This window comes from Nannospalax galili, unplaced genomic scaffold (genome assembly GCF_000622305.1).
Source record: "Nannospalax galili isolate Female #2095 unplaced genomic scaffold, S.galili_v1.0 scaffold341, whole genome shotgun sequence".
Taxonomy (NCBI): domain Eukaryota; kingdom Metazoa; phylum Chordata; class Mammalia; order Rodentia; family Spalacidae; genus Nannospalax; species Nannospalax galili.
Genome location: NW_008346082.1, coordinates 2,495,001 through 2,520,837, shown reverse-complemented (window position 1 = coordinate 2,520,837; position 25,837 = coordinate 2,495,001). Strand labels below are relative to the sequence as shown.

The 25,837-nt window shown below is 42.0% G+C and overlaps 1 protein-coding gene and 1 pseudogene across 2 annotated transcripts; one reads left to right on the top strand and one right to left on the bottom strand.

Annotated features, from left to right (window-relative positions):
• Positions 1–415: 415 nt before the first annotated feature.
• Smu1 (SMU1 DNA replication regulator and spliceosomal factor) lies at positions 416–20,460 on the bottom strand. 2 transcript variants are annotated; one of them, XM_008842482.3, is made up of 12 exons: positions 20,331–20,460; positions 19,241–19,451; positions 17,001–17,153; positions 15,493–15,603; positions 12,878–13,006; positions 10,634–10,753; positions 9,236–9,352; positions 7,845–7,972; positions 7,045–7,171; positions 4,373–4,540; positions 2,794–2,946; positions 416–2,193 (listed from the first exon to the last, which is right to left on the bottom strand). In XM_008842482.3, exons 1-12 carry the CDS (start codon positions 20,354–20,356, stop codon positions 2,095–2,097), a joined length of 1,542 nt encoding a protein of 513 aa, XP_008840704.1. In that variant the 5' UTR covers positions 20,357–20,460; the 3' UTR covers positions 416–2,094. The 2 variants fall into 2 exon arrangements, with proteins under 2 accessions (XP_008840704.1, XP_029423867.1); XM_029568007.1 differs by having other exon boundaries at positions 2,008–2,193; positions 20,294–20,428.
• A 3,287-nt stretch (positions 20,461–23,747) lies between these two features.
• LOC103741613 lies at positions 23,748–25,760 on the top strand (annotated as a pseudogene).
• The last annotated feature ends 77 nt before the right edge of the window (positions 25,761–25,837 follow it).

Below are 25,837 nucleotides of genomic sequence, written 5' to 3'. Positions count from 1 at the left end.
GCAGGCTTTGTTCCCCCTGCTCAGGTCATCAATGCATTGGCTTTTAAGATAAATGTCTACTTTTTATCTTTTTTGAGACCCTGTAGCCCCAGCTGGCCTGGAACTCACAGATCCACTTGCCTCTGCTTTCTGAGGGCCAGCGTTAAAGGTGCATACCACCACACCCAGCTGACAGCATTTTTCAAAGCTTGTTGGCACACCCTATAGTCAACACTTTGTCTATTAACTTATTGGTAGGTCACACACTGCAGTTCCTGAAAAGGTTTCCACTGCCACACAATGCTAGGTTTGTTCTGAGAGTTTCTCATCATGCAACCAAGGCTGGCCTTAAACTCCACCTTCCAAGTAAGTACTGGGATTACAGGCATAGTGGCTTGCCAAACTCCTTTACTGACAACAGCTGGTGGCTTGGTTGTTTTCTGCTTTTCTCTTGAAGCAGGATCTCCCTGTACAGCCCAGGTTGACTGTAAACTTGATTCCTTCCATCTCTACTGCACCTCACGCCTTGTCATCTTCCAGGAACCCTTTACTACCCGTCAGCCTGAGCTGTCATTGCCAAGACATCTTCCGATCACATGTTTTTAATTATTCCTTTTAACTTCTTAATCTCCCCTACCATAAGGCAGAAACTAGCATTTTTTAACCATCTTCAGAACCTGGTGCCATCAACAATTGTGTACCATTAAAAATGATCTTATACTTTGCTAACCATGCAACAAGGCTTTGGGGCTTGATCTCCATGACTAAAAATTTTCTGACAAAAGCTGTTTCTAAACTGAATCTTCATTGGGATGGCAACCTACTCTCACATGAAACTTAGATTAATGGCTGTATTCAACTAGCATTTTTAAAGCATCAAAATGTCAGCAAATATTACCTGGGTTAGAAAAGCTACAGTTTCTGGGCAAAGGAGGTAAAAGAGGGATTTCCCCCACCACAGAATTCATTTAGCCAGGCTAAGGCAGCCTTTCAAATCACAAAGGTAAACTGGAACTGACTAAACTTTGGAAGTTCTGATCATCTTGCCTCTACTTCCCAAGTGCTAGGATTATAGGCAGGCACCACCATGCCCAGTTTATGTGGCACTGGGGATCAAACCAAGACTCCATGCATGCTAAGCAAGCAAACATTCTACCAACTAAGCTTCATCCCCAGCCTCAGAATGCAAAACTTAAAGACTTAATCACTAGATTATAGTTAAGTGCAATGAAAAAAAAGGGGGGGGTCTCCCCCTGTAGCTATCCTGGAACTCTGCCTGCCTCCCAAGTAGGGTTAAAGGAATGTGCTACCAGAGCTGGCTAAGATCTCACTTAAATGTTCTCTACATCTTTGGTTGAAATGTGAAAGTCATCCAAGTGCAAAACATCTTCAAGTTTTTCTTCAGCTGATAATTATGCACATTACAAAAGACTTTACTAAATCTCAGGTCCTTTTCTGATTTTTCTTCAGAACAAATCTCCAGTGCTAACTAAACCCATAGGCAAGATGCCCAAACCTTGAATCTCATCTAATCTATTTCCAACCAGAATATGGAACTATATTCCCTGAATCTGGCCTGAACATACAAGGCTCAGTGTGTATGTCACCAGTCCTTTTTCATGTCACTGCTGGACTTGAAATTCAAGGGTAATAAGGATTCTCCCTCCCCCATTTGATTCTAAGTAAAAATATGTTAACTACATGAGCACTTATCTGTACAGTTTCCCAAAAGGTACAAGTTTATTATTAAAATCTTTTTTAAAAAATCCACAGCTACCGAATATGGCATAATGACTTATTTACAAGCTTTATGATAGGTACATTTTAATATTTCAAATAACTAAATTTTTTTTTCTAGAATTATCAGTATTTCAAATCTAGATTAATGAAAACACTGATTGCCCCAGTTAAAAGCAGATAAACATAACACCTTAAAAATACTGTTTTTAATGGTAATTGCTACTTAAGCATGAATTTTCACAAAATTATTCTTGTAGCTAATTCAGACAGTATCTTTTCTTACAAAGGCAGGCCTGAAAAAAGTAAAGAGTAACACATGAGTATGTCGTCAATTAAGGGCATGCTTTCTTTTCTAGCTCCATTTGAAAAGCTGTATCAGGGTTTCCAGAGCTTCAGCAGTCCATCTTCACTATAGGTAGCAATCAGGTTCTGGTGAGGGTGATGTGCAATGCCAATCACATCCTTCTCATGAACCTAGAACACGGAAAGCAGTGAGGATGCACAAGTCTCAACAAACTACACTCAGGCTTCCAGACTTGGGAGAAAGGAGATTTGAGGGGCCACATATTCCAAATGGTACTGCTAAAAGAGGCTTCACACCATATTGTGACATGAGAAACTTTGTTAAGCCTGAGATCTGGGGGCTGTTTATTATAGCAACTGACATTAATTACTCCTTGCAATGATGCTCTTTAATTTGAAACTTTTAATACACTGAGCTGAAAGGTTCAAAAACTATTTGAAAGGATAATGCCCAAGAGGGAATTGGAGAAAACTTAAGTCTCCCCAACCCCTCTGCCCCAGGATGATTTGGCCAATGTAACTCACTAGACAGGTATGTTTCCTCCTTTCTTTGCTATTTGTACAGTCATCCCCTTTGAAGTTGAATTGTATCATACAATAGACCTGAAACTGTAATATGTAACACATGTGTTTACAGACCCTTTATTTAGTGGTAAAATTCATTTTATAATGAAATTCACACTAATGGCAGGCCGCTGGAAAAGGTTTCTACTTTCGAGTTCACAAAACACAAGCATTACCATAGTTCTTTAGCTGACCTTCACCACTCACCGTCAAAGTTCTCTCCAGCTTGCCTGTGACTGTGCTGAAACAGTAGAGCACAAAGTCCTCCCCCACACAGTAGATCCATTCACCACGAGGAGAGAGGGCACAGCAAACAAAGTCACCACCTTCTCTTTTACCAGAACTGAAGCTTCTGACAATCTAGAACATACCACACCCAAAACAACACAAATTTTCATCAGTTTAAAGGGGGGGCAGCATGCTGAACTACCACTGCCACTGACCATATTATACCCACAGACCCAACATCTAAAAATTAACTCTGGCCAGGCATGGTGGTGCACTTTAACCAAGCACTTTGGTAGCAGAGGCCAGCCTGGTGGGTCTACCAAGTTACAGACCAGCCAGGGCTACATAGTGAGACCCTGTCTCAACCAAAAATACATAAAAATTAACTTTGGTGGTTTTTATTGTTTTATTTTTTTGTTTTTTGAGATAGGGTCTCTCTCATCTCAAACTTACTATGAAGCCAGGGTGATCCTGATCCTACTCCGCCCCCCAAGTACTGAGATTACACGTGTTCACCTCCAAACTCAGCTAAAATGGACATTTTAAAAGCTGACTTTTTTAGGAGTTGATGACTCAGCAGTTAAAAAAAGCACTGACTACTCTTGCAGAACACCTGGCACCCACGTGATGGCTAACAACCATCCCTAACTCCAGTTCCAGGGGATCCAACACCCTCTTCTGGCCTCAACACACACACAGGTACACTTACATACATGAAGACAAAATACTTGTATACATATTTTTTTAAATTGACATTTTTACATGATTATTTTACACTGTGATTACTACCTTCAGTTCCATTCATCGTGTGCTAAACCGTCCTGTTTAGAAAACATTCAATAGATAAGCTACCCAAAGTAAGAGACAGACAGAAATTTTGAATTTTTGTATCCAAGTCACAAATCCTGCTCTTTAGTTTACTGCCCATGTTTCCCCAAAGCAAATTCATTACCTCACAGTAATTTTCTAAATGGGTATACCACTGGTTCTGAGTGCCTTCTGGACTTAAGATTCAGTCACTTTACTAACAGTTGTAATACCGTCCCAAAGACAGGATGGAACTCTAAAGATTTTGCCTGCTTTCTTCCATACAACATCAAAGTCTTGGTGGTGGCTCACCTGTAATCCCAGCCCTTAAGAGGTTTAGGAAGGAGGACTGGCAACTGAAGGCCTATCTAGGCTTCTGTTAGTGTTCCACATTAGTTTGTGTGGTAATTAGATGTCCCCAAAGAGAAATACACACTGCACTGTACCTCCCTAACAGAAAGATGCTGTCTGAAAAGTTTCAGCCACATTCTAAAGGAGGCTGAAAGAGCAGAGCGGGGCATGGTGTTACACACCTGTAATTGCAGCACCAGGAGGCTGAGACAGGAGGATTACTGAGTTTGCGGCCAGCCCAGGCTTCATAGCAAGAGTGACTGAAAAAACAGAAGACAGACCAGAAGAAGGGCGAAAAGGAGAACACATAAACATGCTGGAGAAAAGAGGCACTTCTAGAGGTGAATGGTCTATGCTGCTCAGAACATACTAAGCCCTTGTTTGGTTTCTGAGTACTCACCTGCCCCTGCATGTTCATGATGACCACTGTGTTGGATCGGTTGCACACCACAAAGTGCTCTGGGTTCTTAGGAAGTAGAATGACACTGTTGACAGTAATGTCTGTCCCCGCAGTGCTGCCTAGGGATTTAAAGGTATTTGAACACTCCGTGGTCTTCATATTCCATATCTACAACACAAAAAAATGGAAAGCAAAAACATTTTTTTAGACTGAGAATTTCTAAAGTTTTAGGGCTTAAAAATTAATAATTAGGTTACTACAAAAAAGTTTGATTCAAACAAAGCTTGATTAAGAGCACTTTTCAAGTATTTAACTGTTTTAATTGGCATAAACAAAATGAAAATCAAAGCTAAACAATAACACCCTTTAAAAGATCTATGATCTTATACATTCTTCCTCAGCTAACAGTTATGTATCTTTGAAATTAACTGTGTCAATGCTGTTATTTTCATAAACAACCAGAAGCCGGCATGGTGGCACACACCTGTAACCCCATCACTCAAGAAGCTGAAAGTTCAAGTCAGCCTGGGTTACATAGCAAGACCCTACCCCAAACCAGACAAAATGCCAGGTAAGATGGTACACACTGTAATCTCAGCAGTCTGGAAGCTAAGGCAGAAGAATCACTAGTTTGAGAGACAGTGTGCTCTAAGACAGCCTGGGAAAGGAGGAAGAAAGGGAGCAGAAAAAAATACCCAAAGGGAGGAAAAGGGAGGGAGGGGAAAAATACCCACGGGGTAATGAGATGGCTCACTGAAGTTTTTGCCAAGCAAGCATGAAGCAAGTTTGATCCCCAGCACCAGTGTAAAAGCTAAATGCCTCTAATCCCAGCACTTGAGAATTGGAGGCAGGCAGATCACAAGGTCAAAGCTAGCCTCAGGAGTTGCTGCCTATAACTCCAGCTCCAGGGGATCCAAAGCCTTCCGGACTCTGCAGGAACATGCACTGCCCATGCAAAGACACACATAATTAAAAAATAACAGATAAATTTTAAAACACAAATACAGAAAAGTGATGAAGGAACAACATCAAAAGTTGACCTTTGGCCTCTGCATGCATACACTAGACATAGAGACTCACACATGTACAAACACATACACAAAAGGCATTAAGACCAAGAGAGATCAGCTTAGCTTAGGACTCTATACTGAAACTTCTGATTTAGTAGGGCTGAGGTGAGGCATAAGTATGAGCATTTTTTTAAAGTTCCACAAATGATTCTAATGTACAGCTTACACTGAACATGGACAAACAAATCACAAGGTTAGCACACACACGAGGACCATGAGGCAGTTACATACTCATCTTAGGTTTTACCCTGCCCTTCTGGCTTTTATAAATGAAGGAGTTTGACTTAACAGTCCAGAAATCTGTGATATGCTTAGAGGAGACAGACCAAGGACAGCATGGCTCTACTCAGACAGCCCTCACCAATAAGGTGTAAGAGCCTCTAGGGCATGCCCCCTTGCCTTTCCCACTGCGACCAAGACAAGCACTGCACAAGGCAGATGTCTACTCAATACCCAGAAACAGGAGGAAATAGCTGCCCAAAGTAAACATGATCTACCTGCTCCATGGCTTCTGAAGACCAGCTGTCTATGAGAAAAATGAACAGTTCAGAGATCAAGAATTCCAAGGCCTCTAATATTTTCTGTTCGAAGGGTTAATTAAGTACTCTGCTTCACTGGCTACAGAGAAAGAATACAAAACAGAGGCCACTTCCCAATGGCATTTATAAGCCATGAGGGTCATATGTGTAAAAGATGACAAACCTCATGGAAAAAGTAATAAGAGCTCTGGGTTTCCCCATCCATGGCAAGGGAGGGTATATTGGCTTTCAGGCTTTGGTTCAATTCCTAATCAAGAACAGTTTCAGACGATCTGATGTTTAGGTGCTTATGTGAAAATATCTAGCTCCTCTGTCACAAAGCACTCAGATAAAGGAATTTTTTTTAAAAAAAAAGCAGGTGTAGAATGCAATGTATAGGTGTGTTTCAAAGATCTTTAGCAATTTTCTACTGGAGTTTCTAACTTTTCCAAGAATAAGTAACTAAATAACAGGACTAAAGAAAGACCCATTACTTTCAGCTGAGATTTGAGGGGGCATTGAGGATGTACTTGAAAGTTCAGAGTTCACAGGATTTTATTTGGTTTTTTTTTTTGGAGGGGTTGGTTATTTTGTTTTGAGGCAAGATCTTGCTTTGTAACCTAAGCTGATACTGACACTATGGTCATCTTCCTGCCTCAGTTCTACTCTCTATCCCCCACTCTCTACAAATGTAAGGAAGGCCCTAATCTTAGGACCAATGAGAAAGAGAGGGGGAGGGAGAGAGAGAAAGAGACACTGAGATTCTTCTGAATTTAAGCCTAAGTGGTCAGTATTATTTATGGTAGGACATACTTAACCATGTATACCTACAAATTAAGGACACCTAAGTCTACAGCTCTACACACTTCCTCTTTTTCTACACAGGCAAAGTCTTTTTGGGTTGTATACTTTTAAGATTGTATACATTTATATTGTACAAGCCAGTAAGAATCTCCAACGTAATATACTTCTGTCTCAGACTTGTTTGCATAGCTAGTAAGTTTACTTTAGAGTCATCACCATTACCAGTGCAACCTCTTTAAAGAGGAACAGTGAAACAGACACCCCACGGCTAACACTTCACCTTTACAGTGCCATCAGAGGATGCACTGATAATGTAATGTCCATCTTGCGTAAATGTTGCTTCATTAACAAAGGAGGAATGGCCACGAAATTCCTTCAGTGTTTTCCCAGATTTTAAACCATGAATTCTATCAAATAAAAACAAATTAAATGAACAACTAATATACAGCACATTATTTGGGCCAAGTGTTGAGTACATTTCAGACAAATTACCAAAGTGTGACAATAGTAAGTGAAGAAAAAGGACTACTATGTATACAGTACATTTTCATTATGTTAAACAACAAAACGAAACCAAAACAAACTGCATAGCAAGAGACAAAAAAATTTCAGTAATACCACAGGCTTTTGTCCAAACTGGTAAATAAGAGATGAGGAATTAGTGGGTCTTGGCTGGGTCCCAGGAATCTACTTGTAAAAGGTCTTTTAAGGTGATTATGACTCAGGTGGCTCCATAGACCATGCTTTGTTTTTCAAAGGTAGGTAGCTCAGGCTGGCCTGGAACTCAAGATCCATCTGCCTCTGTCTCCCAAGTGCTAGGATCACAAACCTCCTCCACTACACTACAAACCACTCTGAGAAGGATGAAACACTGTTCCACCTTTTCAATCTCTTCTGGATAAAGACAGATGGGTAGAAGAATAGTGCTGTCACCTGTACTTTGGGAAATGGGGCCTCACATACCCATACTCTCCATGTCACCCCATCCAGGTGATGGCATAAACTCACTAGCACTTTTCCCTCTGGGGCCTCATTTTATCAGACCCAAATTGCCAGAGGAGTCTGGCAATTCTTTCTTACCTTATTGTCTGGTCAAAAGAAGCACTAAGGATCTGACTGCTGTCCTTTGAAAAGCTTAGACAGGTGACACCTTTACTGTGTGCCCTTTCAAATCTTCTTAAACACTGTCCACTCTGAATCTTCCACACCTTAAGAAAATAAAACCATTAGACTCGATAGGCCTTTAAAAAAAAAAATACAGGACACAAAAGGAGGGAGGTAGTGGGGGGGTCTGAATATGATCAAAACACAATGTATGAAATTCTCAAATAATCAGTAAAAATAAAACAAAAATCAAACCTACATCAAATTAGAACTAATCACTTTTCTTTCCAAATTTTACTATAAAATGCACTGAAATACAGAACCACATGTATTAATGATAATAGAAGCAGCATGTCTTGAAATCTGGGAAAAATATTGTATGAAACTCTAAAAATGTTTTTTTAAATACTTTATTATTTTATGTGTATGAGTGTTATGCCTGCACGTAGGTAAGTACACCCATGTCGTGCAATGCCCTCAGAGGATAGAAGAGGCTGTTGGATCCCCTAGAACTGGAATTACAGTTAACTGCCATGTGAGTACTGGGATTCGAACCCAGCCATCTCTCTAGCCCCATAAAAATGTTTTAAAAAGAAAAGCTTGTGAACAATGTTCCCAGTATATAGAGCCAAGCAAGAGGCAGAGCTCCCTAATACACCAAAAAGCATAAACATGCATGCTAGCACTGAGTATGATGTCTGCTTCAAACAGTGCAATGAGAGCTCAATCCTTTGACACTTAACTCTTTCCTTGTAAATTTTAAAACCAAGATTCAGGCTGGGGGAAAAAACCGCAGTAGTAAGAGCCATTGTCTAACATTCCCATAGCCCTGAGTTCAATCCACAGCACCATATAAAAGCAAAAGATTTTAACACCAAAGTCTAAGTTCACTAAGCAATGACCATTTCTATATTCTACCTATCCCTGGGTACATTACCAGCAATTAAAAACAAACCACATGGTGGTATAAAGCTTTAATCCCAGCACTTAGAAGGCAGAGGCAGGCAGATCTCTATAAGTTCAAGGCCAGCCTAGTCTAGATAGAAAATTCCAGACAAGCCAGGCTATACAGTGAGACCCTGCCTCAAAAATAAAATTAGAAAATGTGATACATCATATATAGTGAGACATAACCAAAACAGGCATGTGCAGATTTATGATTTACCAGTTGTGTGACTTTCAACAAGTTACTAGGCCACCCCAGACAGAATTATTAAGATTAAACCAGAAAAAGTAAAATAACTGGTATAAAGTTGATGCTCAATAAATAAGAGCTATTATTATACCAAGTACCACGTGTAGTATACCACCCTGTTATAAAACTCACAGAATGTCTGAATAACAAGACCTTACATCACCATCCATACCTTGATCTTTCCATCTTGGGCCCCAGTTGCTAACATTTCTGTATCTCTGCTGAAGCACATGCAGAGGACAGCATCATCCATCATCATGAAGTTATCCTGAGCCTGGTATTTAAGATCCTGAAGCAGGCAATGATAAATAGTTATCAGAATAACACAAAACCCCCTGGGTGTGGTGGTGCATACCTTTAATCTCAGCACTTGGGAGGTAGAGGTAAGTGGATCTCTGTGAGTTCAAGGCCAGCCTGGTCTCCATTGCAAACCCAGGCCAGCACTACCTATGGAGTGAAACATAGAACTATAGGATGAAAAATACATTTAAAATCAATGGGTAGATGGCCAATAGCAATCTGAAGGACAAAAATTTAGTTGGATCTACATCAACTTTATCTTCCTAAACAAATGCCAGTTGGATCAAATTTAAACATGGGGGTATATAAGTGTAAAGACCTCTTGTAGGTAGAAGTTGTGGGTCACCTGTAATGGGTACTGGGAACCAAATCTGGGTCACTGCAAGAGGGCTATACTGCTGAGCCACCTCTCCAGCCTTCAAGCAATGCAATCTACTTCAGCAATTACTTCAAATATATACCTACATAGCTGGGTATAGTGGCACACACCTTTAAGTCCCAGCACTTGGAAAGCAGAGGCAGACAGATCTCTGTGAGTTCCAGGCCAGCTGGGGCTACAGGGAGATCCTGTCTCAAAAAGACCAAAAAAATCAACAACAAAAACCATATACTACAAAGAGAGAAGCAAGGGGCAGAATACAGTAGATAGTATATAAGCTACCATGTGTAAAAAAAAACTTAAAGGAAGCATAAGTAACTGCTTTCACACACAAAGAATACTCCAGGAAAGCTAAATAAGAAACCCACAGTCCTGGCTTATTCCAGGAAAGTTTCTGACTGGAAGAAAGGGTTCTGACGTGGGTGGGAGTCACACTCTTCACCACAATACCTTATGACACTTTTTTGTGGGGTCTTTTTGAGACAGGGTCCTCCTGCAACCCCAGCTGGCCTGGAACTCACTATGTAGACCAGGCTAGCCTTGAACTCACAGAGATCTGCCTGCCTCTGCCTCCAAAGTGCTGGGACTACAGGCGTGCACCACCACGCTCAGCCTTATGACACTTTAAATGTCAGATATACATATTACTCATTCAAAATATAAAGTTCTATAAAAAAAATTTTAATTTTTATAAAAATCATAAAAGTATATAGATAATAAAGGTTCTCTCTTGGTTAATAAATTTATAATTTAGCTTAATGAATTTTTAAATTATAAAGGTAATATATATGCTCATTTCATATTCTCAAATCATCTAACAATGAAATAAATTATTATTGCAAAGTCAGTAATCCTCCCACTAAAAATGTTAATACATTTAAAATACTTTACCTTTCTGATTTTTCCAGTAGTGAAGTTCCATACTTCAATGAATCCATCAACAGACCCAGTGACCAGATACTGACCATCTGGAGAAAACCGAGCACACTCCACATGTGATTTCTGACCAAACTGTTCCAAATGAAACACATAAATTTTTAACTAAGGACCCAAATAATTTCCATTTTAACCTTCTGAAAAACCCTGTCCTCGCATACAATCATAGCTGGCTCAAATGGAGAATGAGAGGGTGTTTCTATACCTACCCCAGGAAATGCTTTCTCTGACCAGTTTTATGCCTAGATGCCTAAGTAGTTTTTTGTTGTTGTTGTTGTTGTTTAAAGGAGGTTGATTTTTTCCAAAGAAAATGCAGGGAAAAAAACTCTTATTTTGCTCTGTTCTCTCTGTGGCCTAAGCTGACCTACAATTCAATATGTAGCCCACGCTGTCCTCAAGCCTGGAATCTTCCAGCCTTACCACCCCCAAGTGCTGGGATTACAAGTACAAACCACCACCATCAGCTGGGGGGAAAAAATATTTTAACATGGAATTTAGAATAAATAATTCTGGAAGCTCAAATCACAACTTTCTGACAGAATTGGTTATTAGAATGGCTTTCCACTCACAACTTAACATGACCTAATATTAATATGTTCCTAGTGTGTATCTAGGGGAGGGGAAGATACATATTTTCAAAATATAAGTTTTGTAAACAAATTTCCCATCACTATTTGATGACTGTTATCAAATGATAATATGTGACTCATCAAAACTAGGAGGACTAATTAAACCTGATAGGCTATTTACTTGGTAAACATATTCTGGGCAGCTCCTAGGGGCTCACACATGCTAGACAAGTGCTCTATTAATAAACTAACAACCCCAGTCTTTTTATTTTGAGACAAGGTCTCAAGTTGTCCAAGGTGGCCCTGAATTCAGTCTGGAACTGAGAAAGGCCTTGAAAGTGCAGTCTCTTGCTTCAGCCTACAGAGTGTTAGGATTACTGGAGTGTACTACCACACCTGGCTATATATCATTTCAATGCAAAAAATGAAAAGAAAAATACCAGAAAAAACCTGGACCAGAATCAACAAGCTAATGGATTTCTAACTGAAGGTGTCCACCATAGTAAATACAGGTACTGCTCAAAAACATCATCACATGTAAATTAGAACATATAGTGCAGAAAAGACAAACTCAAAATACTAATAAGAAGTCAAAGAGGTGAGGAATATGGAACATTTGTGTGTACGTGCATGTGTGTGATGGGTATATATATGTGCAGGTGTACTTACTCATGCAAGTACAGGTAGAGGTCAGAGGGCGACAGGTGTTGTCTTACCTCTCTCCACCTATTTTTAGAGACAAAGTCTCTAACTGAACCTGGAGTTCCCGTTTTAGCTATATGGCTGGCCAGCAAGCTCCCAGGATCTGACTGTTTCTGTCAGTCAGCACTGAGTTACAGATGCATCAGATGTTATGTGGGATCTGGGGATCCAAACTCAGGTCCTCATGCTTGCACAGCAAGCATTTTATCCACTGAGCTATCTCCCAGGTCCAGATATATGCAATATTTTTAAATCCATGAGTTCATTACAGCACCAACCTACAGAGAAACTACAATATAAAGGAGATGCTAAAGTAACCGGCACACCAGCCATTCTGGGAGACAACTACTTGATTGTGCCTTTTCCTAGAAAAGTCTCCAATAAAAAAAAAAAAAAAAAAAAAAAAAACGATCTGGAGATGTAGCTCGGTGACAGTATGTGTGAGGGCCTGAATTTAATTCTTAGGGTAGACACACAATCAATCAATCAAATTAAACAAATAATAAATAAATAAAGCCATTTTCCCCAAATATCACACAAGTCAACTTTATAACCCATGACTGGTATTTTGCCTGACATGTAGCAGACAAAGTCACATATGTTTAACAGGACAAACGTAGACAGTTCAGAGTTAGTCCCAGGCTTAACCAAAGAATGGATGATTCTTCCAAATACAGGCTTTCTAGGAGGAAGTGCAATGGCAGATGATAGGCTAGATGTCAAGCACTTATCCACTTGGTTATACACCTGAGGTGTGCCACTACCAGGCCATAGCAGTACCCCAAACAGAACCTTGAGTATTGTCAAAGCCAGGGAATGAGCTCTCCTCCCTGGTAACCCAGTTCCTGCTACAGGGCCTAGCTAAGCCTATGAAGAGTACTCAATAACTGATTCCCAACTGCTAAGTGTTTAAGGTATGGGCTCCTACCTTAATGTGCCTGCTCAGCTGTGTAGGAAACTTTTCTTCTTCCACATCTTTGACAGCTGCTTTGCCTCGGAACAAATCAATGGTCATACCAGGAGGAAGCAATCCCTGGTGCTGCTGCCACTTCAATGCCTATTTTTAAAAAAGCAGAGCAATGTGCTCAGGTGCCTTCAAGAGCTGGTCATGATTGTTCAGGCAAAACGAAGTCTGAAAGAATGAGGTCCAGAGGACTAAGCTTTCCAGTCACCAACCATCTTTGACCAACCCAACCCAACCCAACTCAATCTGTGGTTGTGTGTCAAAGAACATGAGTTTTTCAGTGGAACTCTGGGAGCCAGAAATTATCTACCCCATACTTATTTTCCTTATAGCTATAGGTTTTGGGGGGATTTTTGTGTGTGTTGTTTTTTTACTTATATGAGTATTTTGCCTGCATGTAAGTGTACCCATGTTGTGCAATGTCCAGAGGCCAGAAGAGAAGTGTCAAGATACCCTGGAACTGGAGGTAAGGGAAGTTGTTAGCCATCATGCGGGTTCTGAGAACCAAACCCAGGTCCTTTGGAAGAGCTGTCAGTGCTCTTAACTCTAAGTCATCTCTCCAGTCCCTAGGTGTAGTTCTTTTACTACAAACAGAATTTGGAAAACAGAGTTTTTGTATAAAATACTCAAAAACAGCCACTATGAACATTTTCTATAATCTCTTCCAGTGTTTCCCCCTCATGTGTGTCTAACTGCTCTGTCAGTAATTGTACTATATGTAACATTTTAATATAATCCCTTCCGGTGTTCTCCCCTCACGTGTGTCTAACCACTCTGTCAGTAATTGTACTCTATGTAACGTTTTATATGCCCTTGCTTTCACCGAATATACCCACAGTAACACACCTTAGCATGCCGGCTCAGCTCTGTTGGAAATTACACAGCTTTCATTTGAAAGGCTGTAAAATGTATTGTTTACTGCATGTTTCCGTTTACCTAATCAATGTACCAGTGGACATTTGCACTGCTTCCAATTTTTCAACACCTATTTAATGGTACTCTGAACACCTCTAGATGTAAGGTGCACTCATATGCACTCCTCTTCCTTTGTTTCTAGACAGGGTCTCAGGTATCCCAGACTGGCCTCCAATTCACCGTAGAGCTAAGGATGACCTTGAATATCTGATCTTCCTGCTGCCACCTCAAGTGCTGAGATTCTTGCATTTTATTAATTATTATTTTTATTTTTTTATGTGTATGTGTGTATTGCCTGCATGTAGGTAAGTGCACCTGTGTCGTGCAATGCCCAAGGAGGACTGAAGAGGCTAACGAATCCCTTAGAACAGAAGTTACAGTCAGTTGTTAGCTGCCATGTGGGTGCTGAGATTTGAACCCAGGTCTTCTGCATGAACAGCCAGTGTTCTTAACCACTGAATCATCCTCTCCAGCCCAGATTCTTGCATTTTAAAAAATCCTCATAAGGCTGGAGAGTGACTCAGCAGTTAAGAGTGCTTGCTGATCTTACAAAGAAATGGATTTGGTTTCCAACACCTAACATGCACATCTATAACTCCAGTTCCAGGAGCTCCAATACCCTCTTCTGGCCGCCATGGACACCAAACACACATGTGGTACACATACAGTCATGCAGCCAAAATGCACATAAAATTTAAAAAATAAATTTTAAAAATGTTTAAATACAGCAACCCCATAAATATATACATTTTTTATGTATCAATTAAAATCAACAAATTAAAGAGAAAAAAGTTTGATTATTGTTTTTGTTGGGGAGCCAATCTAGGGCTTCATGCATAAGAAGGAAGCATTCTACCAATTGAACTACATGCCCATCCCCAGAATCACTACTCAGAATCACTAGAGGGCTGGGTAGGAGTATTTGTAGAGCACTTGCTTGACATGTGAAACACCCAGGGTTTGATCCCAAAGTCACACACACACACACACGCACACAATCACTACAAGCTTACAACAAATACAACAAATAACTCTTTGGAGTTCTTTCCTAAATGTTGATTTAGCAAAAAGTGGCTCTTTATAGCCTTATTAATCCCTCGTGCCATTTGCTATTCATAAAACACATATTACCCTAGGTCTGTTTTAACAGTGCTAAAAATATTACTACAAAAAAATGTACCAGTAGCAGGTACCATTTATCATTTACAAAGTGCCAATGAATATATGAAATATTTTATAAGCATTATCTTATTTAATCTTTATAATAACATCACAATAAACAAACAGGATCATAAAAACTTAATCACTTGATAAGACCATATAGCTGGTGAGAGTTTGGATTCTATGTAGGGTGAACATATGTTCCAATTTCCCCAACACTGTTCTATACCTGACGTCTTGGTACAATGATCAACAGTAATCTCAAGATAACCCTGACAAGATGATATAGTCTGTGGTCCCCCTAATTCTAAATGATACAGAGCTTATTTTCTTAAGGATTTGTCTACACTGCCTCTCTCGGGAAAAGGGTGGCATGGCACAGCTGTTGTGCAATCATCTCCACAGGTAGGTTCGACTTCTTAGGATGTGAGATTTCTTTGGCTCAGATTTATCCCTTATATTCAGAAAATAGTATGATTTCAGTTCTACACACATCTAATTACCTGTCCCAGCAGTGCCATGAGGCGAGATGGAGGCACCACACTGACTTCCCCTGCTAAGGCCTGGGCAATCGCTGCTCTTCTTTTCTCTTTGCTACTTCCATCGGGGTATGCCTGAAAAAGGAGGGGAGGCGGCATCACTCCCAAGAACAAACAAGGCATGGATGTACTTATTTAAAGCCAAGTAGTCTCAAAAAGACCAAAAAAAAAAAAAGCCAAGTACACAGACAAGACATTCAAAGAGGAAAACATGAAAAGAAACTACTCAAGATTAATTAAGGTGGACACAGGCATGCCTTCAATTCCAGCACTTCGGAGGCAGAGGCAGGTGGATCTTTGTGAGTTCGAGGCCAGCCTGGTTTACATAGTGAGTTCCAGGCCAGCTAAGGCTACAGAGACCCCGTCTCAAAAAGACAAAAAAAAAAAAAAAAAAAAAAAAAAAAAAAAGAGAGAGGATTAATTAAATTTAGCTTTTTAAAAATGGCTTTCCAATTGTACCCACTTGCACTTCAAAGGTATAGGAGAAAAACTGGTTATCAGTCAATCCGTGCTGTTATTTCCAGAGTCCAGGTAAACCACAAAGACAGATGTTTTTCTAGCTTTTGAAATATTTGCAGAGCCTAGGACTCATATTCTTCAGAAATTTCTTAAACGTTCTATTACCTAGTATCTATTAAATTCTTCCTTTTATTTTTGACTGGCCTTTGGTGAAATGTCAGGCAGGAAAGAAATTACACACATGCAGGTTTTAAAAGAAGAAAAAGAGGTCATTATCCTCTACTAGTAACCACAACCAGCTGGGAGACAAAAGCACAAGCTTCTGGGAATGCAAAGGGCTGGAAAGAAACAATTATCAGAGGAAGGGACATGAATACTCAGTGAACATACCAGCAGTCAGACAGCACTTCAGGGCCAAATAAGGACTTGGGCTAAGACAGAACTGACATAAAAATAAAGTTTTCCCTTTTCTAAGACAGGGTCTTGCTAGTGACCTTGAATTCTATTCATCCTCCAGCCTCAACCTCCTGAGTGCTGGCAATTTTTCACTTCTTTATTAACACACAATCCTCTCAAAAAGACCAAAGGGGGGGAAAAAAAAAAAAACACATTTCTAACTGGGTATGGTGGTATACACCTTTAATCCCTGCACTTGGGCGGCAGAGGCAAATGGATCTCTGTGAAATTGAGGCCAGCCTGGTCTACACAGAGTTCCAAGCCAGCTGGGGCTATAGGGAAACCCTGTCTCTAAAGTGACACACACCCCAGCCCCCCAAAAAGATATTTCTGGGACCTGGCAATATGTCTCTGAGGGTAAAGTACATGCTTGAGGACCTGAGGACTTCAATTTGATCCTAAGATCCCATGGTGGAAAGAGAGAACCAACTCCCAAAGTTGTCCTCTGACCTCCACATGTGACCACCCATGTGGCTACACACACAAAATTTTTTTGACAGACCACACTATTGCATATTTTCCACAATAACAAAGGCAAAAGGTACTAAGAGTCATACCTCACGAGGATCAAAATAAGACCTGGCTAAGAGGTTCTCCAGATGAATATAGCGCTCTGGTTGTGTTTGTTTTAACATAATCATAGGATCAGTCTGTCTCAGAAGTGACCTGGCAGCACCCAATTCACGGAGTTCTATCAATTCCAGAACAACCTGGACAAAGGAAAGAAAACAAATGTTCCAGCACGTTCTACCAGTATTCCTCTTCCAGTAAAATTTGACACAGATATGGCCTGTCAAAGTACTTTCCAATACTGGAAAATGCCACTTTTCTTTTTCATTAGCAACTGCAGGTAGACAACTAAAATAATTATGGTGTCACAGTAGTGCACTAATAGTGCATCAGTCTCACAAAAGTGTAAAATCCAACTCCTCAAATTCCACCTTTCTTCTTTTTTTAATTTATTTTTATTTTATGTATATGTGTTATGACTGCATGCAGGTAAATGCACCTGTGTCATGCAATGCACGGAGGACAGAAGAAGCTGTTGGATCCCCTGAAACTGGAGTTAAGGACAGTTGTCAGCTGCCATGTGGGTGCTGGGATTCGAACCCGGGACTTCTGCAAGAAGTGTTCTTAACTACTGAGCCATCTCTCCAGCCCCTCTTTTTAAATTTTTTTTTTAATTTTATTATTTTATGTGTATGAGTATTCTACCTGCATATATGTAAGTGCACCATGGATGCAATGCCACCCCAGACTCTAGAAGAGTGTATTGGATCCCCTGGAACTGGAATTACAGACAGCTGTTACCCACCATGTGGATGCTAGGAATCGAACCCAGATCCTCTGGAAGAACATCAAGTGTTCTTAGCTGCTGAGACATCTCTCTAGCCCCTCTTTTTTTTTTTTTTTTTTTTTTTTTTTTTTTTTTTGAGTCAGGAAGTCATTATGTAGCTCAGGCTGGCTTCAAAGTCCTAAGTATTGCTGCCACTTCCCAAGTGCTAGGAATATGGGCAAGCACTACCATGTGGGCTTTCTCCATCTTTTGTTGTTTTTTTTTTTTTCTTCTATTTTGGGGTCTTTTTGGACACTGTCTCCCTATAGCCCCAGCTGGCCTGGAACTCACTATGCAGACCAGGCTGAACTTGAACTCACAGAGATCAGCCTGTCTCTGCCTCCCAAGTGCTGGGATTAAAGGTGTGTGCTACCATGCCTGGCTCTCCTAGGATCTTGTAAGGAGCTTGCTGAGGCTTTGAGTCAGTCCCACTGCTAGGGCAAGTGGGGAGAAGGGGATGAAGACTAGGACTGGAGACTGTGTTAACCATCACGCCTACATAATGAAGCCCCAATAAGGCTGATGAACAGTGCTATGTGACGTGGGCAGCACAACCCAATTCCACAAAGTTAGCACCACAGTTCTACATTCAAGACTCTCTCAGTCTTTGCTCATAGTATGTCTTTTCATTTGCCTAGTCCTGATCCTTGATAATAAAACTGTAATCAGCCGGGCGTGGTGGCAAACACCTTTAATCCCAGCACTCAGGAGGCAGAGGCAGGCGGACCTCTGTGAGTTCAAGGCCAGCCTGGTCTACATGGTGAGTTCCAGGCCAGCTGGGGTTACAGGGAAACCCTGTTTCAAAAAGACCAAAAAAAAAAAGCTGGGCTGGAGAGATGGTTCAGTGGTTAAGAGCACTGGCTTCTCTTACAGAGGACCTGGGTTCGATTCCCAGCACCCACATAGCAGCTAAAAACTGTAACTCCAGTTCCAAGGGATCCAACACCTTCTTCTGGCCTCTATGGGCTCTGCACAACATGGGTGCACTTAAATACATGCAGGCAATACAGTCATACACATAAAATAAAAATAATAAAAATATTTTTTGAAAGAATAAAGCTCTTTTGAGTTCTGGAATCACTCTAGTGAACCATCAAACCCCAGTAGGTCATGGGAACCCCTAAATTCAGTCAGTCAAAAGCAAAGGTGACCTAAAATTGCCCCTCCCTGCCAAAGTGCAGCAGGCATCTAAAGTGATAGCTAATTTGTGTCAGACTGAGTGGTATGTGCTAATTCCAGGAGGCTAGTGCTATAACGGAATCACAATATATCATTTATTATCAGAATATTTCATTTAATGACTATTTAAGAAATAATTTCAATTTGGGAAAATCCTGGATCTTCCAAGAAGGAAGAAAAATACAATGTCAAGTCTTGAAGGAAGGCTCCCTGAGGCTTCCCAGTCAAAGGTCCAACCCACAATAAATCAACGGAAGAGCATCAGCATCACCCCACTCTTACCTGTTCATAGAGGTCAATAAGGGTTTTGTCTGGCAATTTCAGAGACTGTATAGCCTGTAAAACAGTATCCCAATGGCCACTATTAATATCAGCCACAAAACTTTCAATGCTATCCACAGTATTCAGAGAAACGGTAGTCTCCTCTTGTAAAGTGGCCAGTGCCCGATGTAAACTGTTCTCCTTCAGGTACTGCATGATGAGACGGATCACACTGAAAGAAAGAAAATCATTCAGCTTAGAGACCCTTAGTCACCAGAGGCCAAAGGGAAAGCCCACCCTGGTTTAACTCTACTCAGTCATTCTCCTTTCCCACCTGCCTTCCACTCCTTTATCATGAGAATAAAACTTTCCCAAAATCACAATAATCAAGGTTCCAAGGACTTCCATTTAGAGGTAGGAGAATTTGGGTTCAGAGAGAAGAAATCATTTGCCCAATTGTCTCCCACTCAGAAAAGAAGTTGGTCTTCAAGAGAGGTCCTCTCTCATCCTTAAACGCAGAACACAAATGTTGTCTGCTAATTATCAAGTGTCAGCAAGGGCAGACGGAGGACGGAGTCCTGGTGAAGTCCACAAAACTCTCGGGTCATCAGTTCGCGCCTCCCGCCTCCTCACCCCGACAACTACCCTTCTGACTCAATGTCCAGATTCTGCCTTTCCTTTGTGCAGAGGCTCTCGGTCTGCAAGCTGCAGGCAAACTAAAATTCAGCGCCAGACTGGGCCTGATCAATTAGAAAGGCACCAACAGCCTCTGAGGAGCCTCGGCTCTGGGATCGGGAGGAAAAGCAGACTCAGCGCGCGCGGGGCACCGGGATGGGCAACCCCGACGGGATGGACCACTCCAACGACACCGGGCGGGAAGTGCGGGGCAGAGAGAGTGCACAAGCCGGGTCTGCGCAGCGCGGCTCCGCACAGCCCCACGTCAGTGGGCTTCGGGCTTCCGGTGCGAGAGCCGCGTTCGCTCGCGGGCCCCGCTAGGAGGTGGTCAGCCGGCCGGGAAGCCCAAAGCCACGGCCTCCGCGCAGCCCCACCGTCCCCCTCCGGAGCATGCCGCACCCACGCCACGCCGCGAACACGCCAGCGCGGGACTCACTCGGAAGACTCGATTTCGATCGACATAGCGGTGCGAATCCGGGACCAGGCCCGGGTGCTCACAAGCCAGGTCGCGCAGCACCGCACTACAGCTCCGGCGGCCGCTTTATGTCACTTCCGCTCGGCTTCCGTCTAAGGGCGGAAAGGGAAACGGAGGGGCGGGCAATGTGAGCAGGGGTGGAGCCTCGTGTGTCAGTCTCAGCCCCCCTCTGGAGTCTCCAGTTCCTGGAAGCTTTGCTTTGGAAATCTTAACATTTGGTGAAATTAGCTGAATTAAAGATAAGAGTAGCCCGGCGTAGTGGCGCACGCCTTTAATCCCAGCACTCGGGAGGCAGAGGCAGGTGGATCTCTGTGAGTTTGAGGCCAGCCTGGTCTACATAGTGAGTTCCAGGCTAGCTGGGGCTACAGGGAGACCCTGTCTCAAAAAAGATCAAAAATAAAATTAATTAATTAAATCTGTATAATTACTTAACACAAGGCTTTTGTGTCTATCATACTTTTCATGAAATAGCTTCTCTTCTCATAGTTCCTATTAAATTCACGGTTATTTATATAGAGATGAGCTGCTTGTTGCTTCATATTAAAGACATAAGTCTTTCGTAGTAGTGCATAAGTATTTTTAAAATTAACACGCAAGTAGCAGACTTCCTTACTGAATTCTCCTACTTTCCTATGACATTTGCATATTCTGCATGCTTGGTTTGGAGTGGCCCTCTACTCCCCTCTCTCCCCCATCACCCTGCCCCATCACCATTACCTCTTAAATCCTTCAACCCCAGTACTCCCTCATTCATTCTCATACCACATGTGTTTCATTACCCTCTCTACCCTCTTCCTTAAAGCCACTGTTTTCCCTCCTCATAGGCCCATTTCTAGTTTTTGAGCATCTACTAAGTATTTTCATATGGAAATAAATTTATTTTTACTATGTTGGACATTATATTGATTTTTTTCATTATCATTGTAAGTAGATTATACTATCTATGAGTTCTGGGATAGTGAAGGAATTTTTACAAAATATTTGGAGGGCTTTGAGTCAAATAATAAGAACATGATGCAGAAATCCCTATCGGAAGTAATTCCAGGGCTGGAGATATAGCTCAGCAGTTAAGAGAGCTTGCTGTTCTTGCAGAGGACCCAGTCAGTTAGCACCCATGTGGTGGCTAACAACAAACCTTAACTCCAGTTCCAGAGGATCTGATGCCCACTTCTGGCCTCTGTAGTCATTGTACCACAGGTGCTCTTAAATACATGCAGGCAAAACACCATACATATAAAAATAAATTTTCAGAACGTTAAAATTTTTCATATTTATTCATTTTTATTTTATGTGTGAGTGCTTTGCCTGCATGTATGAGGTGCACCCATGTGTGCAGTTCCCACAGAGGCTAGGAAAAAGTGTCAGATCCCTTGAAACTGGAGTTACATGTGGTTGTTAGCCATCATGTGGGTGCTGGGAACCAAACCTGGGTCCTCTAGAAGAGCAGCCAGTACTCTTAACTGCCAAGCCATCTCTCCAACCCCTAGAAAGTTTTTTTTTTAACAAATATTTTCAACAGTCAAGTTTTATGGCCTATAATCCCAACTGCTTAGAAGGCTGAGGTGGGAAGATCACAAGATCCAAGTCTCCTTGGAATCCACGGATTCAAGCACAACGTTTGAGTCCATGGCTGAAAATAAGTGAAAAGAGGACTGGGAGTACAGCTGAGGGAGAGAGTCTGCCTAGCACATGCAAGGGCTACAGGACTACATAGAGGAGAAGAAGCAATTCCAGCACGAAAGCCATGATCTCTTAATTTCTTCATGTCTTTTAGGCCTCGCTATATAGACCAGGCTGGCCTCAAACTCACAAAGATCTGCCTGCCTCTGCCTCCTGAGTGTTAGAATCAAAGCCATGCACCACTGTGCCCAGATTCAAGCTCCTTTAGAAAATAAAAAAGAGATGGCTCAGTGGTTAAGAGCCCTGGCTGCTCTTGCAGAGGACCCGGGTTCAGTTCCCGGCACCCACATGGCGACACAACCATCTGTAACTCCGGTTCCAGGGGATTAAACACCTTCTTCTGACCTCCTTGGGCATAGCATGACACGCCTATACTTACACACATGAAGGCAATACACTCATACACACAAAAACAAAAATAATAAAATATTTTTTAAAAGAAAATAAAATCCGGGGGCTGGAGAGATGGCTCAGCAGTTAAGAACACTGGTTGTTCTTGCAGAAGACCCAGGTTCGAATCCCAGCACCCACATGGCAGCTAACAACTGTCCATAACTCCAGTTCCGGGGGATCCGAAGGCCTCTTCTGACCTCTGCGGGCATTGCACGACATGGGTGCACTCATCTACATGCAGGCAATACACCCATACACATAAAATAAAAATAATAAAATTTTTAAAAAAAAAAGAAAAAATCTGTATAATAAAGGAAAACTCGTGCTTGGCATGGTAGCACATGCTAGTCCTTGGGAGGCTCAGGTCTGGACAATATAGGGAGTAGTTGAAGCTAGCCTGGACTGCAAAAGACCTTGTTTCAAAAAAGAAAGGGGGGGTACTGGAGAGATTGTTCAGTGGTTAAGAGCACTGGCTGCTCTTGCAGAGGACCCAGGTTTAATTTCCAGCACCCACATGGCAGCTTACAACAATCCATAACTCCAGTTCCAGGGGATGCCCTCTTCTGACTTCCACTTACATACATGCAGGCAATACACTCATACACATAAGATAAAAGTAATTTTTTAAATGTCTTTTTTTTTGAGACGGGGTCTCCCTGTAGCCCCATCTGGCCGGAACTCACTATGTAGACCAGGCTGGCTTTGAACTCAGAGAGATCCACCTGCCTCTGCCTCCCAAGTGCTTGGATTAAAGGCAAGCACCATCACGCCCGGCTTAAATAAAAAATTTTTTAAAAAGAAGAAGAAAAGGGACCAGCAAGATGGCTCAGCTGGTAAAGGCACTTGTTGCCAAGCCTGATGACCTGAGTTCAGTCTGGGGGAACCACATGGTGGAAGAAGAGAATTGACTCCCACAAGTTGTCTTCTGGCTTCCACATGGGCACAGTAACACATGGGGAATACACAAATGGATAAATAAATGCAATTCTGCAATAAGATGAAGGAAAGGAGGAGGGTGAGGAAGGAGAGGGAGGGAGGGAGGGAGGGAGGGAGGGGAGGGAGTACAGGTCTTGGTGCTTTAATTTTCTCTTGTTACATAGGAGACTGGAGTTGTTGGGTAGTCCAACATCTGCACACTGGGGAGACTGAGAACCTGGTAGCTGCTCAGTTCATGAAGCAGCTATCCCAGTCTAATGCTGAAGGCCTGGATGATGTCTGGATGGTCTTCAGTTCACACTGGAAGACTGAAGAAGCTGGGGTCTGATGTGAGCAAAGCCTGGGGGATGGCACAGCAGCAGCAATGGGATGGACATACTCATAGCAGGGAGTGAAGGCAGGAAGGCAAGCCACACTGCTTTTTCCTCAGAACCACCCAGTGGAAGACACTTCCCATGCTGAGGGAGGGCTTCGCCTAGCAGCAAAGCCTTTCTGGAAATATCTTCCCAGACCCTCCCAGAGGCGTGTCTCTTAGGTGATCCAGATCCCCTCAAGTTGACAAGATTAACCATCACAAGGGGGTTATTTATCTTTTATACACTTTTATTTTTTGGCCACAGCTAGGAATTGAAGCCAGGGCCTCATGCATGCTAGGCAAGCACTCTGTCACTGAATTGCATCTCCATCCTGTACTCTTTACATGAATCATATAAATTTATATGAATATTCAATATTCAGAAATGTTAGTGTATTTGATTATGGTATACTACCCCCACACCCTGCCAGGGGATACAATAATACATACAGCATATATGCCACACTATCTTTCAAAATTTCAAAGCATCCAACCTGAAATTACTGGAAAATTACTATAAACCTCTCTCACCCCTCCTCTCTCTCCATCAAATCTCCTATTTGTACAAATCCATAAAGGCTACTTGGAACGATACCTAAGAACATGTGAGTGATGAAGTTTTAACTAATATTTACTCTCTTCATATTTTGGACATCACTAAAATGTTTGTTCATAAACTTGTAAAAATGAAATCTTAAGTCAGGTATGGTGGTATATACCATCATCCTAACAGTTGGGAAGTGACTTAGGAGGATTAAGAGTTCAAGGTCAGGGGCTAGAGAGATGGCTCAGTGGTTAAGCGCACTGACTGCTCTTGCAGAGGACCCGGGTTCGATTCCCAGCACCCATATGGCGGCTACGAACCGTCCTTAACACCACCACCGCCACCCCCTCGTTCATCCTACTGTACCATAGGCTGCACAGACACCAAGATATCCAACTGAATGGAAGTCAGTCATGCCAGGAGCTGGTACACCATCTCAGGACTACATCTGAATGCCCATCTAGAAGGCTGGCTTTCACAAGTACAGCCTACGAACAGACCTGCTACAGCCATTATTGCACCCCATGCAGGATACATGTACTGTGGGTCTTGTGCTGCCCATGCTTACAAACAAGTGGATCCATCTGCTACCCCGGGAGTTTTCATCCTTGGGCCTTCCTGTCATGTGCCCTCTCTTGATGTGCACTTTCCAATGTGGATATAGATAGGACACCTCTGTATGACCTTTGTAATGACCAAAAGACTTAACGGAGAGTTGGGGAAGACAGGCATGTTTGAATGCATGTCTCTGCAGACAGATGAAGATGAACACAGTGTTGAAATGCATTTGCCGTATACGGCTAAAGCCATGGAAAGCCATAACGGTGCGTCTACCGTTATTCCTGTACTGGCTGAAGCTCTGAGTGAGTGAAAAGAAGGGGAATTCAGGGCGGGCGTGGTGGCGCACGCCTTTAATCCCAGCACTCAGGAGGCAGAGGCAGGCGGATCCCTGTGCGTTTGAGGTTAGCCTGGTCTACAAAGCAAGCTCCAGATCACCTGGAGCTACAGGAAGACCCTGTCTCAAAAATACAAAAAAAAAAAAAAAAAAAAAAAAAAAAAGAACAGGAATTCAGAACACTCATTAGTAAATATCTAGCAGATCCTACTAATCTCTTTGTGAGTTCTTCTAATTTCTGCCACTGGGGCCAAAGATTGCGTTACAGTTAACATGATGAGTCCCAAGGGGAAATTTATAGACCCATTGAACATCTATATGAAATGGGCATGAGAGTTATAGAACAATTAGACCCTGTATCTTTTAGCAACTATTTGAAGACATACCATAATACTGTATGTGGGAGACAGGCCATTGAGGTATTTATTAAATGCAATCTGAGAACTCCAGAAGAATGGAATGACATTTTCCTTTTTGAATTATGCCCAGTCAAGCCAGTATAGAAACTGGCAAGCCAGTTCAGTGAGTTATGCAGCTGGAACACTCAGTCCATGGAAGCTCGGGATCCTCATGATGCCAAATGCATAGACTCATACCCTGTCCAGGGTTCCAGCCTAGCCCTTACCAAGATGTTGGTTTTGGTTTGTGTGTGTGTGGTGGGGGGG

Coding starts and splice junctions, on each gene's coding strand:
- Smu1 (XM_008842482.3), bottom strand. CDS start 20,356: ATGTCGATCGAAATCGAGTCTTCCGA. Junction 9,353..10,633: donor CTACTGGAAAAATCAGAAAG/GTAAAGTATTTT, acceptor TGCCTGCTTCAG/GATCTTAAATACCAGGCTCA. Junction 4,541..7,044: donor CCTCTGATGGCACTGTAAAG/GTGAAGTGTTAG, acceptor TTTGTGTTGTAG/ATATGGAATATGAAGACCAC.